Here is a 17,505-nt window from a genome sequence, read left to right as displayed (position 1 = left end):
GGATTCTGAGATTCAGGGATTGTAGGCACACAGTTTGTGGTAGTTGGGAGTGGGGCTGAGGCTGAGCCCACTTCTGAAGTGATGTGATGTTTTTCTATGTGGGCAGAAACCTGAAGCATTCTGAAGTGGTAAGGTGTTACTCTGCATGGGTTGAAGCTTTCTGAAATTGTATGGTGATACTCTGTGTATTGTGCCTGTCTCAACTGTGGAATGTATGCTACAGAAGAGACTGGTTTTATTTCTCTGTTGTTTTTTGAATTGCAACAAGAAAATTTGGGAAATACCAGACACTATACACTTTGAAGTGTAATTGCCAAATAGCTGACAGTGACTTTTTTGAGTGCAGTAATGCCTGCTCCCATTGCCTTTTACTTTTGATCCTATTAGCAATGTTTCAGCCTGTGTCACTGTTTTCTGAAATGAAGGTTCAATATTTGAAGTAACTTGAAACAAGGCATACTCTTCAGATAACTTTATTTAAAATAATTGTTTCATAATTTACTCTTTCATGTAGTAGGAGTAAAGGTCTAGTGATCCATTCTGGTAAAATTGCCTTCCTTTAAGCCAAAGATTGTCAAACAAACAACCAAGTTTGCACTACTTTGTATGAAACTATGAAAGGGTTCCAAGGGGAGAAAGATTGCTGTCAGACATTGTTTTTACATTAAAAATACAGTTCTTTTGTCTAATGTTGAACTGTAGTGAATTCCAGAGGGAGGGATTAATAGATGACATTTACATTCATTCATGTATTAGAAGCATATATGAAAGAGAAATAAAAGAAACATTAAAGGAACATGTACTGGTAAAATTGTGGAAGATTGCTACTTTTACTTCAGAGCAGAAGAGTTTGTGAATCCACAGTTCATCTGTTTTTCCCAAACAGATGCCTATTGACGGATAATACCTTTCTCTAAGAGCTTACTTTTTCTTATTAATTTTTTTTTCTTCAGGTGTTATTTTCTTTTAGATCTGTAATGAGTGTAAATGAGGTAATGGAGTAACTGATTTACAGTAGCTGTGATCCAGCTCCTCCTTCAAAAATGCAAATACCTCCTCTGGTATTGGTCCCATGAAGACTAATAGCAGTAAATACGTGGTGCCTTGCAGTAAATGCCAAGTCAGCCTTAGCTCAGGCGAAGGCCAGCTCCAGTATTTTCATTGGCATTAATTCTAATTACTTGATGGCATACCCCTGGGGTTGTTTCATTCTGTGTTGCCATGATGACACGCATGGCAGACACATTTCTCAGTCTGTTAGCACCTTGCAATGTGCCATTAACACTTGTTGCTGTTTCCTTCCTCTGTGTCTTTCCCCTAGGAATTATGTCTGACCACCAGTTTGGAAACCAGTTCATGTGCAGCGTGGTTGCATCCCATGTGAGCCATCTCCCCACCACCAACCTCAGCTTTGTCTGGATCGCTCCACCTGCAGGGACGGGCTGTGTCAACTTCATGTACGTATGAGAGCCGTGGGCAGGTGCTCGCTGTGAGACAATGGAACCCTCCAACCCTCTCACACTGTCTGAGTAAAAGAGTCAGAGTGCACTGCCAGCTGTAGACTGTCAATTGAAGGCAGAATATTGAGCTCTTCCTGGCTGAACTGTTTCTGTGCATATGGGGACTCCTTATTTTCAAAGTAGGAAGTCTAGCATTTAAAAAAAAATTATTCTTCTTAGTCATCAATCATAAGATCCTTTAAATTCATAACCCATTTGCACTGATGCGATCTTGTACTATTGCATTTAATATGAGTTAGAACATCACACAAATATATTATTCATATTGTAAGCATCAATATAAAATGCAAGTATTTGAGAGTAGCTATACTCAAGCATTTACTGTTCCAAATTTTAAACACTCTGAACTTCTGATGAACCAAGGATGACCAAGAGGGATTTTTTGGTAATTAGTTTTAAAGACATAAGTTATCATTGACGCTTTAGCTCCAAATAAAATTCTAACAAAATAGCTTAATTTGAATTATTAGCATATCTATTACTATCTTTTACCTTCAAGTAATTTCTAATTATTTGTCCCAGAATTTTATAGACAAGATTTGAAAGAGAAAATACACTGAGAATGCAGTCAAAAGTAGAAAATGTTTCAAGTTTGACACTTTAAAGAAAAAAAAAGGCAGACAGCTCCCTAATTCAATGAGTGAATAATTATAATATTTCAGAGGCATATTTCTGTGGCTGTCCTGTTGTCAGAACAAGCTTTCTGAGTGTTATCCCTTTTCAATCCACACTGGAAAGCAGCAGGTAAGTGACCCCTATAATCAAGTTGTTTGACTTCTGTAAAAAATAAAAATGAGCGACTGACTTCTTTGACTACATAAGTTGCTGATGGTGAGCACAGTACCTGTAGATTGATTGCACTTTTTTCCTATACTGTCAGGATACATTATTTATTGGCTGTGATGACAATATCAAGACATTTTTATTTCTAGCTCTCTTTTCTTCTAAACATCTAACAGCAAATTGGGAAATAATAATTTTCATGATTGGTAACTAAATTGTGAGAGTGTATTTATTGTCTATGCAACAGTTGTATATACCTTTAGGAAATCTGTCAGCTATAGGGTTTATACAACTTTTAATTCCTTTCTAAAAACAGTTTTCTTTGTTGATAAAGTTGAAGTTGCTAAAACTTGTTTGAGGTGCCTGTATATCTTCTCTGTGTACTCTTGCTTACTTCCTTTCTTCCTTGAATTTTTTCCTTTCCTGGCATTCAAGAAATATTTGTTGAATTTTTGGTCCTAACTTGCAGAGTGATTGTGACTGTAGTTGCTATGAGACGTGACCCTCCATTGTGAGTTTTGAGGTCAATTTCTAACCAGATATTCATTTTCCTGTGGGTGATTTTTTCCATGGTTTTGTATTGGGTTTTTTGTTTGTGTTTGCTATTGTGGAAGAAGACCTGACAAATAACTCTGTAGAAATACAAATACTACTATGAATGCTGAATCTCATTTAAGTGAAATTAATGGAATATTTTTTTAAGGCAATGAATGCTTGCCTATCTTGAAATCCATGGAAGGTTCAATATTGGCTTCAGTGGTAACAGAGTTAGACCAGCACGGAACAGTTTTGGAAGTCAAACCTGTAATTTCCAGTTTAAGTCATAATTCACCTCTTTGCCATAAGCACCCCTTGAACAAAGGTGGTGTTCCCACTATGTTGGTCAAGTCCTTAGCCATGCATAGCAGAAATCTGAATTATTGTTGGCTAGGTAACTTGCAGCATGGATGTAAACTCACATCTGGCAGGACTGAGAGGTCTGATCCTGCAGAGGGGAGCCCAGCACCACAGCTGCTCCCAGGGTCCCTGGGTCAGGTGGCTTTTCAGAATGTCTCACATGAGGTATAAGGATGCTGCGTGGGTGACGCTGTTTTTTCTTTAAGGTTGAGCAAAGTGATGCAGTTATGTCAGTCTGCTTTCCCATAGAACAAATTCAGACTGGAGTGGAAAGGCTCAGCTTCTCTGAAGTTGGTGTTTACTCCAGGATCACACTTGTCTGCAGGAATACTGGGTAAACGTGATCATCACTTCTTGAAGGAAATGTAAAGAGGAGAAATATGTTTTACCTCTAATCCTCCTCCTCAATTTTTGTTCAGCTGCCCACACTTCCTTGCCTCAGCTGGTGTTTCCCCTGCTTACTAAATCACAAGTTGCAGTAAACAAAGCTATTTTTGTGGTGCAGTGTTAGTCTGTCTACCTTACCCAGTTCTCTAAATACCCGAGTTCCAGAGGACTCTCTCTTTTCTCCCTTTGTGCCTTTATAGCAAATAACAAGGGGGTTTTTTTAACACTTTCAATTTAATATAAAGTTTAAATTTAATATAGATTACATTTAATATAAAGAATTAATTAATTTTTGTTTAACTTAATATAAATTGGAAGTATTTACAAAAGATGTGTGAATTTATAGACTCTGATTATAGTTCAGTATAGGTAAGTGCTTCCTGTACTCTTTGTTGCCAATTTGCCTGTGATTCAGATCAGCTCATTAGTCTTTGACCTCTCTGGGGATGGATAATAAGGTTATTAATTAGCATTGGCTTTGACGTGTGATTTTTGAGTGTTGATTTCTCTCCCTGGACAATTCTCAGGAGGAACTGAACAAAGGTCACCAGGCAAATCTCTCACAGGCCAGATAGCTTTTGCTATAGATGCACAGATAGCTTTTATTAACTGCACACACTATTGACCTGTTCTGGCTTCCACAGAAGAAGTGGAATTCTGTGGATGTGACACAAAGTCACAACCCTGTAGACATCATGGGCAAAATTCCCTTTCACTTCATCTGTTCTTTTTGGCGTGCTCTTCTAGAGCTCAGTCCTGAAAAAGACAGGAACCCTAAGACATGACATTTGTGTGGTGATGCTTCAGCCTCTTCTTCCTTGTAGCTCTTGTATCCATTGGTAAGCAAACAAACACAACAAAGGGGTTGAGATATTAAGATACTAAATTTCATAAAAATCAGTAGACCATATATACCTGTAAATTTGGACATTCCCGACAGCAATCCTCCCTGCTACAATGTGATTTATTTATAAACTACCAGAAATGTTCGTGCTGTCAATGTGCCAGTTCCCAGTCCTTGCGTTTCCCAGTCCTGGTGAAGGAGGATGGCTCCTGGCCACACTCAGGTTACTGAAACAGCCAGTGAGGGACACAAAAGGGTAGTGCTGTGCTGCAGGAAGGAGTGCTTGTGGGGCACAGTTCTGCAAGGAAGATGGGCTTATTTCTGTGTATGTGAGATGCAGGGGCACAGCAAATTTGGATTCACACCAGCTGGCTAGCACAGCACTCGGTTTCTTTCCAACCCCACTGCAATATTCCTAATCTCTGCAGTGTGATGTAGTCCAGTTATTTCCATTGCACACAGTGCTGTGCCACTGCTGGCCCTAAATGCAATGTTACCTGATGGAGATTTGCATCTTTCCTTGGCTCAGTGCTTCACTCAGCAAACCTTCTCCCCAGTTTCACCAGGAAAAGGGGTAGTGTAGAGCCCCGTGCTCCATGGGGGATGGTGTCTGGAGTCAACCTGTTTCTGAGCAAAATGAGGCAATAGCCATTTTTTTACACTAATTGTGTGCAAATTTATTTTAACTCTGTTGGATTTTTTTCCTCAAAGTACCTTATTATGGCTACTAAATGAATATTAGATGTACCTTTCTATGAAATACACTTCTAAGAGAAACATTGAGTGCTGTTGGTGTTTCTGTAGTACATCTTAGTGCGATCCTTTAGTGTGTTTTCACCATAGATACCTCCACCTGAGTTCAGGAAATGAAAGCTAAAATGCATCATTTATTACAGAATAGTTTTTTTAGCAATAACTTAGGACTATGTTGAACAGGTATTGAGCACAGGGCATCCCAAGCAAATTGCCAGGATCTGTAAATGCTCTTTACCACCACAAAATAGTAGACCCTCCTTTACACTAACAAGTAATTTCTCTGATTGAGTGCAAATTTGTAAAATATTATCTTCATAATCCTTCGGCTAGGTTTCGCAGTTTGTGATTTCTGCTCTAAGCTCACACTAACCTAGTTAAAGCTCAGCCTGACAGCAGGGATAATAATGGCTGTTAAGCAGGGTGGCATGCTGGGCTGCATCTTAGGATGTTAAGCCTGTTGTTTTATAGATGGCTTAACTTACTAGTTTGCAAAAGTGATAAAGCTGACCTAAATAGCAAAAGCATGTTTTGTTTTGACCACCAGCAGGGTTTTATTGCAGAAGTTCCAGCTATTGTATTAAGTAGAATGTACCTAGAAAAATAAGTATTTTCTTATGTAACCATTTGTGTTAGTCACTGAACAGGTGTTTAATAATTATGATTGTGTCTATATATTCACTATAGTTTCTATTAATGGAAGACTGGACTTCTGTAAAGCTATCTGCCTGAGTCTGCAGGCACAGTCTAATAAGCTAGTAAGTGCTAAAAGGCCCAATCACATATTTTGTGACACTTAATTAGCACAGCCTATGGTGCAAATGGCTCAGTAAGAATGGGAAGAGCAGAGGTGGTCTCTCTCTGTGTGGACAGAGGTAAGAGAGCAGTGGTGGCTGAGGCAGGGCACTGGCACATCCCTTCCGAGGCAGGAGAAACTGATTCTCAGCGCAGCTCCTGGAAAAAGTCTGGGACTGAAGGCTGAGGCAGACAGCTGAACTGTTGGAAGAAATTTTCAAGAAAGGAGATGTGTTTTTCACTGAGAATATGCCTCTTCCCATAACAACTTAAAGTTCCAACTCCCTTCTGGGAAGTTTGAAGTACCCTGTTCCAGAACTGGGCTTTTCCTGCCCATGTGTTTAAGCCTGTTTCAGGAACTGGCAATGGTGTTAATTATGAACTCAAAATACCATGCTGTACAAACACTACAGAACATAGAGTCTGTGATTGAGAGACTTGGTTACCTATTTAAAGCATTTATAGAAAACCTATGATTATAATTATAGAAATATTGAATAAACAGCCAAGAAGATTACATGCTTTACTATATTAGTTCTCTAGCCTGGGTGGGAAAGATCTATATTGTCTGAAGGAACCACATTCCCCTGGTGAACCACTTAGCTAAACTGCCATTTAAGACACTGTTTACTGTGTTTTTTTCAATTGTTTGAAAGAAGTACAAAGGATAATCTTCAAGATTAGGTACACAATTATGTTTGTACACAATGATAATACAGACAAATAATAACATAAAAGTAAACAGAAAACAGCATTTATCAGAAGTGAGGTCCCTTAAGTCCCTTGCATTTATGTATCATCAACTCTCAATTATATGGTCATGTATGTTTTTCTCCCTCACATTTTTATGATGACATAGAGTTGCACACTGAAATACACTGTTGTTCATAGTGTTCTAGTTGCTGCCATATTTGAAATCTCTGCATTCATTTGAGGATTGTGCCATAACACATATGAGAACCTTAATGTACAGATAATCTTGACTTTGGGGTTTTGTAAAGAAGCAGCTCCCTGCTTCAGTAAGTGCTGCATTTCTCTTCCTACTCTTTACTGCAACAAAAGGGTGAAGAAGGATATTTCATAGCACTCTTTGTGATATTGGTGTGGACTCTGAGTCAGGGATTGTATGAGCAGCATCAAATAAGAGACAGTCATTGCTTACAGTCAGAGTAGTTCCAACAATTAGCCCAGTGTTGCTATCATTTTTATTTTTCCCTATTGCTTATAACTTATGCTTTGTAGGAAAAAAAAAAATCATCAGTAATTGTTCCTTGCTGGTGTGTCAGTCTAGTGGAACTATGAAGAAAAATTACTCCCTTGCTTGGTTTTCCACTTCCCTGGGTAGAGGCATTGTTGTGCTGTCAATCAACATTATGTGCAATATTCTGAAAATCACAAGCCAATATTTGATTCCTATCTTGGCTCTGCTCTCATGTCCCATTTTGATGTGGTGCCCAGATTACCTCCTTCATCTTCTGTGCTTGTTAATTTCCAGTGAAATGCAAACTCTGTGCACGAAATCATTGTGGCTCCTCTAACTATAACCCCAAAGAGCAAAGACTCATCCAACTATGCAGAATTAGATTTAACTTGTCTGTTAGTTCTGTCTTAGTTTTTTCTATTTTGTGTAAAGCAGACTGAGGTGACTAACGAGAAATTGTGGGTGTTTTCAGAAACATTTTTAACAGAAGACAGTTACATAAAGGGTACTGTGATGGTGAGTACTCAAGTGTTCAGAGCAAAGCAAGAAAACCATGAAAGAGGATGAAAGCTAGTTGCACCTAATTGTCCACTCCTGAAAAGGGATTTTCAGTTGTTTTAACTGGGTATGGGATATGTGCCTATCTCCAGGCAGGTGTTTGTGAGAGCTGTGTGTCTGTGATTCCCCTGAGGGTTAATGGGTGTGCAATCTGTTTCCATAGACATCCAGGGAGAGGCACCTGCAGGAATACAGGGTCTCTACTAGCTTCCTGAGGATGTTTCAAATTATTTTACTACTTCTAGGCAGCAGAATTAAGAGCCAGGTCTCCACTGACAAAAATGGATCACTAGCTACATAGCTTGCTTGTGGACCTTTACATAGGCACATATTTTAAGATTTTTTTAATGTGAATTGGAATCCTACCCAGACAGACTCAGCTGCCTAAACATAAACATCCTGTCCCAAGTCATAAAAATGAATTTTTCATCCCCACCACCCTCAACAGTAAGTAACTTTGTGTCAAGAATTTTTCAATGTGTGGGCTGCTCAACAGTTGATATCTGCTGAAGGGTATGAATAAAAATGGCAACTGTGTAAAGTTCATAAAATCTTGCAAGTTTTTCCTTTTTCCTTGTAGGTCGAATCTGTTGTGTAATATTCTCTCAGATGACTGGTATTCCTCCTAAAAGCCCACTTTAATGAGAGGACTACTCTTTTTTTAAGCTTATCTCCACATGTGCAGGCAACCATCCATTTGTGATTTTAGGCTCTTCATGCTCTGTTGTAGGTATAAGAAAAGCAGAACCAACAAAGCCAGAAAAACCAGTTAGGTGAGCGTGTATTTAAAGTAAAAGCACATGAAAATTCTATTGGTGCTAGTTGAACTTATATCCAAAGAGGTGCAATAAGGATAAAATGCTACTTCGGTCAATGTTGTGTAATGCCAGAGTAGAAACTGCAATGTTATGCTGTATTAGGATTATTTCTTTTCTTTGTGTGATATAAATTTATTATTTCACATACTTGTAATATATGATAGCAGAAGAAAGCTCAGAATAGCCTTTGGCTTCTCTGTTAAGATTTTGTTGTGGCTTCATGTAGGACTCCGGCACCTCCTCCATGAAATAAATTGAAATTTAGTAATTTTCTACTAGCATTGTTTAAATAATAAAAAGGTCATGGTGAGAATTGCTTCTGTTCTTACAAATGTTCATTTAGCAATTCTAGAAGCAGAGATTAGATTTTACTTCTTCCTTTCCTGCACAACATTGACATTATTTTTGTGCATGAGGCCATCAATTTACAATCTGTGAATCAGTTATGAGTAATTGTGTTTAAGATTCTCTCTTGAATTTTGATAAAAATATCTCTGAAATTGAACCTCAGGGTGATTTTTCAGAATGTATTTTAGTTTATCAACAGCATAAACCTTTGTTTCATTTAAAGCATTGCTTTATCTTCCCCTTTTCTCAAAATGGCTTAATTTTGAAAGCATTACTGGAGTACAGAACATATTACACCCACTCCCAACACTTTGTTTCCACTAACAGGGTTTCCTCTGTATCACAGCAGTTGAATGAATTGTCTTTTGCCTAGTAATAATTCATCAATAACAAACCTTTCAAAATGACATCCTAGAAGAAATATGCTGGATGAAATAGCCACTAATCAGTTTTGGGGAGTTCTTTTGAAAATGTTAGCTATAGAAAGAGTGAACACTAAACATACCTGGAACTATTGTCTACAGGTAGACATAGAGTGCATGAAACATGAGTGCAGGCAAAGGCAGAGGACAATTGTAAAAGATGTTTAGGAAGATAAATTTCAGTACTGCAGATGAGCCTGTACAACTAAATCCCATGTCTGCATGGAAGATCCTGGTAACTCTGGAATGTCTCCTGGGGGACTGTTGGAACCTGATCATTTCAGTGCCATCTCTCAAGCAGATAATACGTCCAGTGCCTGGATGAGCTGGAGTCAAGTGCATTGCCTTGTTTTTGGGGAGTCCTTGACTTCTTGCAAGGGACTATTGCTAAATGACTTGGTGAAGAACTTGATCCTGCAGGGTGCTGAGCACTGCCCTCAGTCCAGCAGAGCAATCAGTTTCCAAATTTTTGAAAATTCATGCCTTCTCATTATTCTTTTGAATTTTGCTTTGTGTACACAGGTAAGGGCATATGAGGATGTTCTGAGCATATTCTCAGTTCATACAAATTAACTTACTTTTCTTACTTTTCGCCTTGCTTGTTTGGACGAACTTTAATAGAGTGATCTACAAAATATTATGTAGACACATGGTAATATTCAGGAAGGAAGAAATTCTCCCTTTGTCTGTATAATGATGGTCTCCTCATGATGACTTCTAGCAAAAGTTTAAAACCAAGAAAGAAACAGTACCTAAACTTGAAGACAACAAAAATATTTGATCAGCTTTTGCTGCCCTCCTACTAGGAAAACTTGATTTTGAGTATTCAGAATGACCATAATTTCAAATTATCTGTCAGAATGAACTGTGTTCTAAATCAGAGTTATCACCTAGAAGAAGACTTGAAGATGCTACACTGATTCAAATAATACATTTTTATTTGAAAGCATATTATTGAAGTATTTCAGATACTGTTTTGTAGCTCTTGTTAGTGATTAATGGCTGTTTTCATTACATATTTTACAGGTACAATGGCATTGTAACATTATGTTTTAAGGTTGATGGTGTTGTTTTCCTTATTGTTTTGGAGTGGCTTGAATCTTTTTAGTTTTTACTGGAAATGTAACAAATACATTTTCTCTTATAACCTTCCTAATACCCCTCTTACATCAATATAAGATGTTTAGCTCAAGTAGTAATGTACATTCACTTGAGCCATTGTCTGTGAAAAATGTATTTTTAAAGTCTTAAAGAATAAGAAGCTCTGCAGCAATTTCTGTGTTTTCCCACCCAAATAGGGAAGAGTTAAAAATAACAATTTTGAAGAAATGAATAATGGAAGGATGTAATTCTGTCTTTATTTTCAGTACTTCAGTAGTCTGTGTTCAAATTTTGCCCACATAGAACACATTGCTGCAGTCAGGAATTAAAAATATGTTCCTCAAATTCAGCCAGCTCCTATCACCGTCACTGTTTATGCAAAGGATTATAACTGATATGAACAAATTGCTTTGCAGCACCTACTTACACATTCAAAGAGCAACATCCTCAAATACAAATAATAAATAGTAGAAACACTCCCAATCAGTATTACAGACAGTTTGGCAAGGCAGTGAAGTTGTCAGGGCCGTAATTTGAATGATGGTTTTAACACGCAAATAGAGAATATGTATGGTAAGTTAAGCTGCATAAAGCCTTTCTTCTAAATCCAGATGTAGGCATTAACTCACATATTTGAGATGGCATGCTTATTTGCTAAGTGCAAAGATGGCTAGAAAAAGGCTTTCCTGACTGATGATAAAAGCTGGAGTACTCTTTAATTTTGGTTACTGCCAAGCTCATTTCAACAACCACAATAGTTATTTGGCTTTGTACCAAAAAGTGGCAATACAGTACTTACATGTCTATGGATCAAAATTAGATGAAAAATTGCTGTTTCTCATCTCCAAAGCTATTTACCACACATTTTATAGGCCTCAAGATGCCTTTTGTAATATGTGATAACAGAGCCAACTGAAGCATCTGCCTGGGAAGAGATTACTTTAATTATGGACTCAATGTCCTATTTTCTGCAAGTGTTCCCCAGAGAATTTCTTACTGCTGGATGCGAGGTGTTGTGATGCACATTAAAACCTACAAGTCGAACAAAAGAGGTTGTAAAAGTGAGACAAGGACACCCATAGAGACCCCAGTCTTGTATTCAGTGGCTAAAAAAAATAACCCTCAATTCTGTGATGTTAACCTTTTAATTAATTTAATACCTGTTAAAATAAATTTAAAAAATATGTATGTAAAAAAAATATAGAAAATCTTATCTTTTTTCCTTATCCTATTATGTTTTGTAAAATTGATTGATCTGTAAAAGTCTTTAAAAAGTTTGTTTTTTCCCTTTAATTTTTTCAGCCCAGTAGTTACTAATGATGTAATGTGAAAAATGCAGCAAGGAGGTTTCTTGTTAGCTTCTATTTTTGTTACACACGAAGTTTCTTGTCATTAAGAATTCGTTTGCCTTCTGCTGTAGTGTCATTGATCACAATTAACTCACTTGATATTAAAGTGGATGTGCTGTATGCTCCTATAGAAATTCTGGGTAAATCACCATTGATTTAGCACAGCTTAATGGATACTTAAAATATTTGTTATTCTCTCTTCATCAATTAGAAGAACGCCTAGAAATCTTCATTAGCAGCTGCTGCAATGATGAGCTAAAAGTTTTTCTTTACACAAAATACGAGGGAAGAGCTGTAAAGATGGCTTGAAGATGCTGTGACAGCATGTGAAGTACTGGGAAACTTCCTTAGAATTTGGAAAATTGCCAAAATTAAAAGGGAAAATGACATCTGTAAAAGATACTGAACTTTAAAAACAAAACAGCGATAACAACAAACCAAATATGCCAAAAACTATTTGAAGTTTATTTAAAACAGAGGGGCATATCTTCCTCTTTGATTTTGTACAATTATTAGAAAGCTTTTTTCTCATAAAATATTAGAGTGAAAGCAATGCTCATCCTTTATAAATAATATCAACTAACACTGGGGATTTTGCAGTTTGCTAATTCTATAGTAACTATGTCTTCAGTGAAGCAGAACCAAGTCTGAAAAGAATGTTAAATGGCCAGTACTTCCCTGGTAATATGGTCTGGGGGAAGGTAGTATAGGGATTTTATAGCATAGCAAATGAAAACAATTAGCTACCCCTGCAGCATCCAGCCCCAGAAGGAGCTTGTCAGGTAGTGGTCATCACATGTGTCTCTTCTTCATGTTTTCCAACACCATTTCAGGTGCCTGGGGAAGACTTGCTCTAAGCTTGGTCTCTGCTGCTGTATAGGCTAAGTTTATAAACCCAGTCACAGCATGATGTGCTGCTGACTGTGGCTCAGAGATACCTGACCCTCATCTGCAGGGCTGAATTTGGGTTTGGAAGTGGTGGCATCTGTTCTATCTGGGCTGTGGGTATGCTCACGATGTAAGCTTTAGGAAGTGGATGGGAAAAACTGAAATATTGTAGGGGCTTTGCCTGGAGCCATTCTGGGTTAGAAGGGGAGGGAGCTCAGCTCTCTGCCATGTACGACATGGTAAGACACAGAGACACGTGGCTTCTGGCCCTATGGAAGGATTAAGGACTAAATGTTAGATCCCTTTGCTATCTTCTACGCTGTAGTTGAGGGGTTGTTTTCTGACTTTCTCTGGCTGTAAGAAGCTACATGGTGCCAGGGTTAAACGGAAGGTTTTAGCTCGTACATAAATGGGAACAGCCCTGTTCTGTGAGAGGACATCCTTGGACCAGCCTTGGACCAAGCTGGGGAACTGAGTCAATATCAGCTGTTTCCAGGCTCAATGCTTTGTCTTTTGTTTTTTTACAGACAGGATGGAGAAAAGGGTCGTGAATATACATGGCTCAATGAAGTGATTGAGGCCACTTTTCCTGGATTTAGGACACATAGACATGTAGGAGAATGGCTGATCTGTTACTGGTGTCCCTTCTGAGATTTAGAGAGGGACCTCTCCCTTCATCAGCTGTGAAAAGTACATGTACCTGAATCCCTGTGCCTGGGAAACTTCCAGTGAGGCATTCATGTGCATCTAGAGCTGGGCTTCTTCAGCTGCTGTCCTAGGCTCATGTGCCCTATGTAACATCAGATCCCCTTGGGGCACTTGAATCATGCTGAAAGTCATGTAAAATTTCAACTGTGATTTCTGCAAGGGCAAACATTTCAGCTGTGATGCTTTACCTTGCCAGAAGCCATGAAATCTGTTCAGATATTTTCCTGCTTGCCAAGGAGAGCTGACCTTTCCTTTGGGTGAAGTGTCCAGCTTTGGAGCTACAGTTTCTTTGCTCTTGGAACTGGCACTGTTTTGTGGGTCTCCGGTGTTCTTAGCCAGAACTTTGTGTTTTAAATAGTATGGGCAATTAGGTCATCATTCTAATTGTTTATGTGTGAATTGTTGTCTTTTTTGTTTCAAAAAATGTTCCTGAAGGCTGGAGCTCTGCTGTTATGTCATTTCTTAAGAATGGTGTGTCTCCCAGCAGCTTTGAGCACTGGGTTTCTTATTCTGTGGAGCTTTTAACTTCTTAGAGAACTTCTTTTTCTGATTGTTCAAGAGTCCCAGAGTAGTCAGGCAAGTAAAGGGTTGGAAAACACAGCTCTCTGTCTGAGTTGCTCCTTGTACTGTTGGCTGACGTCTGTAGCTCACATCTCTCTCCTGCATAACCTGGCTGTGACTGTAACTGCTGGCAGCTCTCTGCCCATCTGGACTGGAGGCAGCACCTGCATTGTGGTGGCTCCTGACTCTCCCACCAGAAGAGATCTGCATCTTGGATCCCATGGGAAGGGGAGCACACAGTGTCCCAGTCCTCTCTCTTTCAAAGCCATGTGAGGTGCCCCTCAACTGGAAATCACTAGTTTATCACTGTGAGCCGTTGTCCATGCTGATGGATGAGGAATGCCAGCTTTACTTCTCATGTGGGGAGAGCAAGCAGATCTGGAATCCATGATGACACTGTCTTTGTTCTGAAGTACACCAAGGATACACCATATTTCATCTAGCTTCTGCAAGGATTTCAGTGTCTTTTATTGGGAAATATGAAGTGTGTTCTCACAAATATTTCTCCTTGTTGGCATTTTCTCTAACATAATAGTTAATCTTTTTTTTTATTTTGTTTTTGCCATCCCTCTCCAATATTACACAGAACATCCATGTCAAGTGTTTTCTCCTTCTTATGAGGTTCATTCTTAGCTCTCCTGTGCAGCACCATACCCATCAATAGTGAAAAATTTCATAATCCTGGCAGAGCACTATGGTCTCTATGAGTCACACTTCAGAAAAGTTAAAATTATTTGATGTTAAATTTCTAAAAATTATTTAATCCTCATGTATTAGTATACTTGTTTGTGCCTTTAAAGACAATCATTGTGACACTGAAATCACATCTAAATCTAACTTTGCATTGCCATATGGCGCAACCTGTAGACACTAAGACTCTGGGAATTCATGTATTAGGTTATTAGGTTGCCAGACTGATGTGGTGGATAAGTAGATTGTCATAAAAGTAATTAGTTTCAGTGTATGTAGATTGCACTTGGCCTTTTTTTGTTGTTAAGCTTTTAAGGATTGATCTTTTAATGCTTTGCTTTGATACAAAAACAAAGCATCTCACAGGAGGACAATTTACAGTTAAAAATTTTTACTACGCGTTTGCTGAATGAAATAAAAATAAAATAGATCTTACTCTTGCTAGTGTTTAGGATATGTCAGGAATGTTTTCTTGTATTTGTAAGGATATTTATGTCACTGATTTGTAACCCACCAGGGATATAACCAATAGCTAGGTTTGCTGGTTGTGATTATGTTCAGAGCTCTGAAATACTTTTGGCTAGAAGCCCTGTGGACTAGGAGAAGAAATAAAAAACAAATTTAAAAAATCATAAGCAAGTGCTTAGGTTGGCTGATGATGTGCAATGTGATATGGATGACTATTGGATGCCTGTTACAGTGGTCAGTAAAGGCAGTCATGTTGCAGTAGTTTAATTTGGTAATGGTAATTAACTTGCATCAGCAACTCACCGCTCTTGACGCTGATCTATCTCACAGGTAGTCAGGCTGGATTTCAAGGCTGGGTTTTTGTCTCACTTTTGGCAGCAGGGATTTTCTGTTGCAGAAGATGACTTGGAATGTGAATTCCAAGCTAAAGCTGCCAGGGAGTGCCAAAGCCAGGGCAGAGCAGTTAATGGTGCCTTTGGCCTGAGCCCGTCCTGAGCTGTGCGTGCCCTGGGTCTCCAAAGGCTGTAGCACATCCTGGGGCTCCCAGCTGCCTGGAGCTTTGTGTGTGAAGCTGGAAGGTTCAGGAGCACTGAACACCCAGTGACAGAGAGAGAGGGAGGAATACAAACCTCAGCCTAAACAGAGATATTAGCTACGTTTATTAAGTTTTCATGAGTTTAATTAGATTTTCAGACAGTAACAAAATTATAGAGTAAGTGAAGCTCAGTGTTCACAAGTGCTGGAAGCTTTGCAGTGCTCTAATAATATCTTTAAATTTGCAAGTTCTGTTTGAAAAATTAATAAATAGAATTTTAATAAACCCTCTTTCATTTTTTTTCTTCCTTTAAATTGGCAAAATCAAGTCATTGGGTCTTATTCAGACTGTGAAAATGTGAGCACCGAATACATTTCATGGTTGATTTATGAGCTCCTTGAAAATATGGTTTATAATGAAATTCCGACAGGCCCTTAACAAAATTAGCATAACAAATAGCAATGTAATAATACCTTTCATGTCTGTGCATTCCTGCAGATTCACTGTCAGTGAGCACTTGCCAAAGACCAGAGCACTTCCAGCCAGGGTTGGGCAGCACACCCAGACAATGCACCCCCAGAAAGCTGACTGCCTGCTGCATGGATGTGGAGTTATGGATTCAGAGAGTCTGCATGGGCAAAGCTAAATCAGCAGTAATTCTAGCAAAATAATAGCAAATTAAGAATAGCTGTCTTCAGCTATAGAGTTATTGCTGTTATTGCTAGTTGCTTAGTTATTGCCAAGGCAAAACATTAGAAGTGTAACTTTTACTTCTGGCAGTACTTAATTTCAGGGTTATGTGAGAATTAGGAAATATAGCTGAGATGGTAGCTAGAAGACCAATAATGGCTTGGGCTGTCATTTTCCGTATAGAAAGTCTGTATTTATACTTTAGCACTTTATTTTGATGAATTTTACTGTTGAGCCTGGTCTCTATAGACTGGTCTGCTGATACTTTGCCTGTGTCTAATGTTTGCAGTATAGGTGTTTCTGCCAATGTGCTCCTTTGGAACTTTTTTTTTTGATAGGTTTTTTTAAACTTGGGCCAAAGCTGGATAACTGGGTCAGAGTCAGTATATTTTTATGTAGAAAAGTCTGGGCTATGGGCATCTCAGATTTTATGTCCGTAACACAAGTGGTTTGCCACTAGGAATTTTGAGGGCATTATACTGACCTCAATCTGCTCACACAATCACTGAAACAAATTAAAGAGCAAAAGTACCATGCAGCTGTTAGTATGCAAAGGGATGTTGGAGGCTGTTGAAGTACAAAGCAAGAGAAAGACAGTGAGTAGCATAATCTTTGGTCTCCCAGCAACTGATGCACAGTTATGGATAGATGAAGCTAAATTTTAGCATTGAGGTTCACATATGCAGAGTATAATTACATTTTTATTCTAAAAATGTCGTTAAAACAATGTTAGTCTAAGTGGTTTCTTTTCAAATGAAAAGTTAAAATGGGAGATATAATTCCAGATGAGATAGTTAGAAAGAACTGTTTGGCATATTGTTAAGATTATTTTGGGAAATACAGAAACGGGTGGAGGCACAAAAATGCAGTCTGGAAAAAAGAGCAGTGATCTTTAGGTGAGATAGCAAAGTTCATAAGGGTGCAGGTTAAGCCAGGCCTGGGAAGACTTTGTGCAGAAAGCCAGCACCTTGCCTACAGAAATTTGGGAAAAGTAAAATCCCTTGAGAGACAACTTTGTTATTCATACAGAGCTGTTTTGTTTAGTTTTAGTGTCATGTCTGTGCCTGTGACAATCCTCAAATTTTCACTATAAAAATTTCAGTTGAGGAGGTTACTCAGTACTGGAGATTACTGTTTACTGAGGAGAGGAGCAGAGATAGAGGAGCCAAAACAGTTTAAGGAAACCTAG

The 17,505-nt window shown here is 38.5% G+C and overlaps 1 protein-coding gene across 1 annotated transcript in view; it reads left to right on the top strand.

The window, feature by feature from the left end:
- Positions 1 to 17,505, top strand: part of RELN (reelin) — a 275,407-nt gene that overhangs the window by 78,298 nt on the left and 179,604 nt on the right. Inside the window, exon 3 of the mRNA XM_041405399.1 lies at positions 1,322 to 1,457. Coding sequence (XP_041261333.1) covers positions 1,322 to 1,457 — 136 coding nt within the window. The remainder of the gene's footprint in view (positions 1 to 1,321; positions 1,458 to 17,505) is intronic.

Source organism: Onychostruthus taczanowskii, unplaced genomic scaffold (assembly GCF_017590055.1).
Source record: "Onychostruthus taczanowskii isolate IOZ18803 unplaced genomic scaffold, ASM1759005v1 scaffold23, whole genome shotgun sequence".
NCBI classification, from domain to species: Eukaryota; Metazoa; Chordata; class Aves; order Passeriformes; family Passeridae; genus Onychostruthus; species Onychostruthus taczanowskii.
This window is presented reverse-complemented; position numbering and strand designations above follow the sequence as displayed.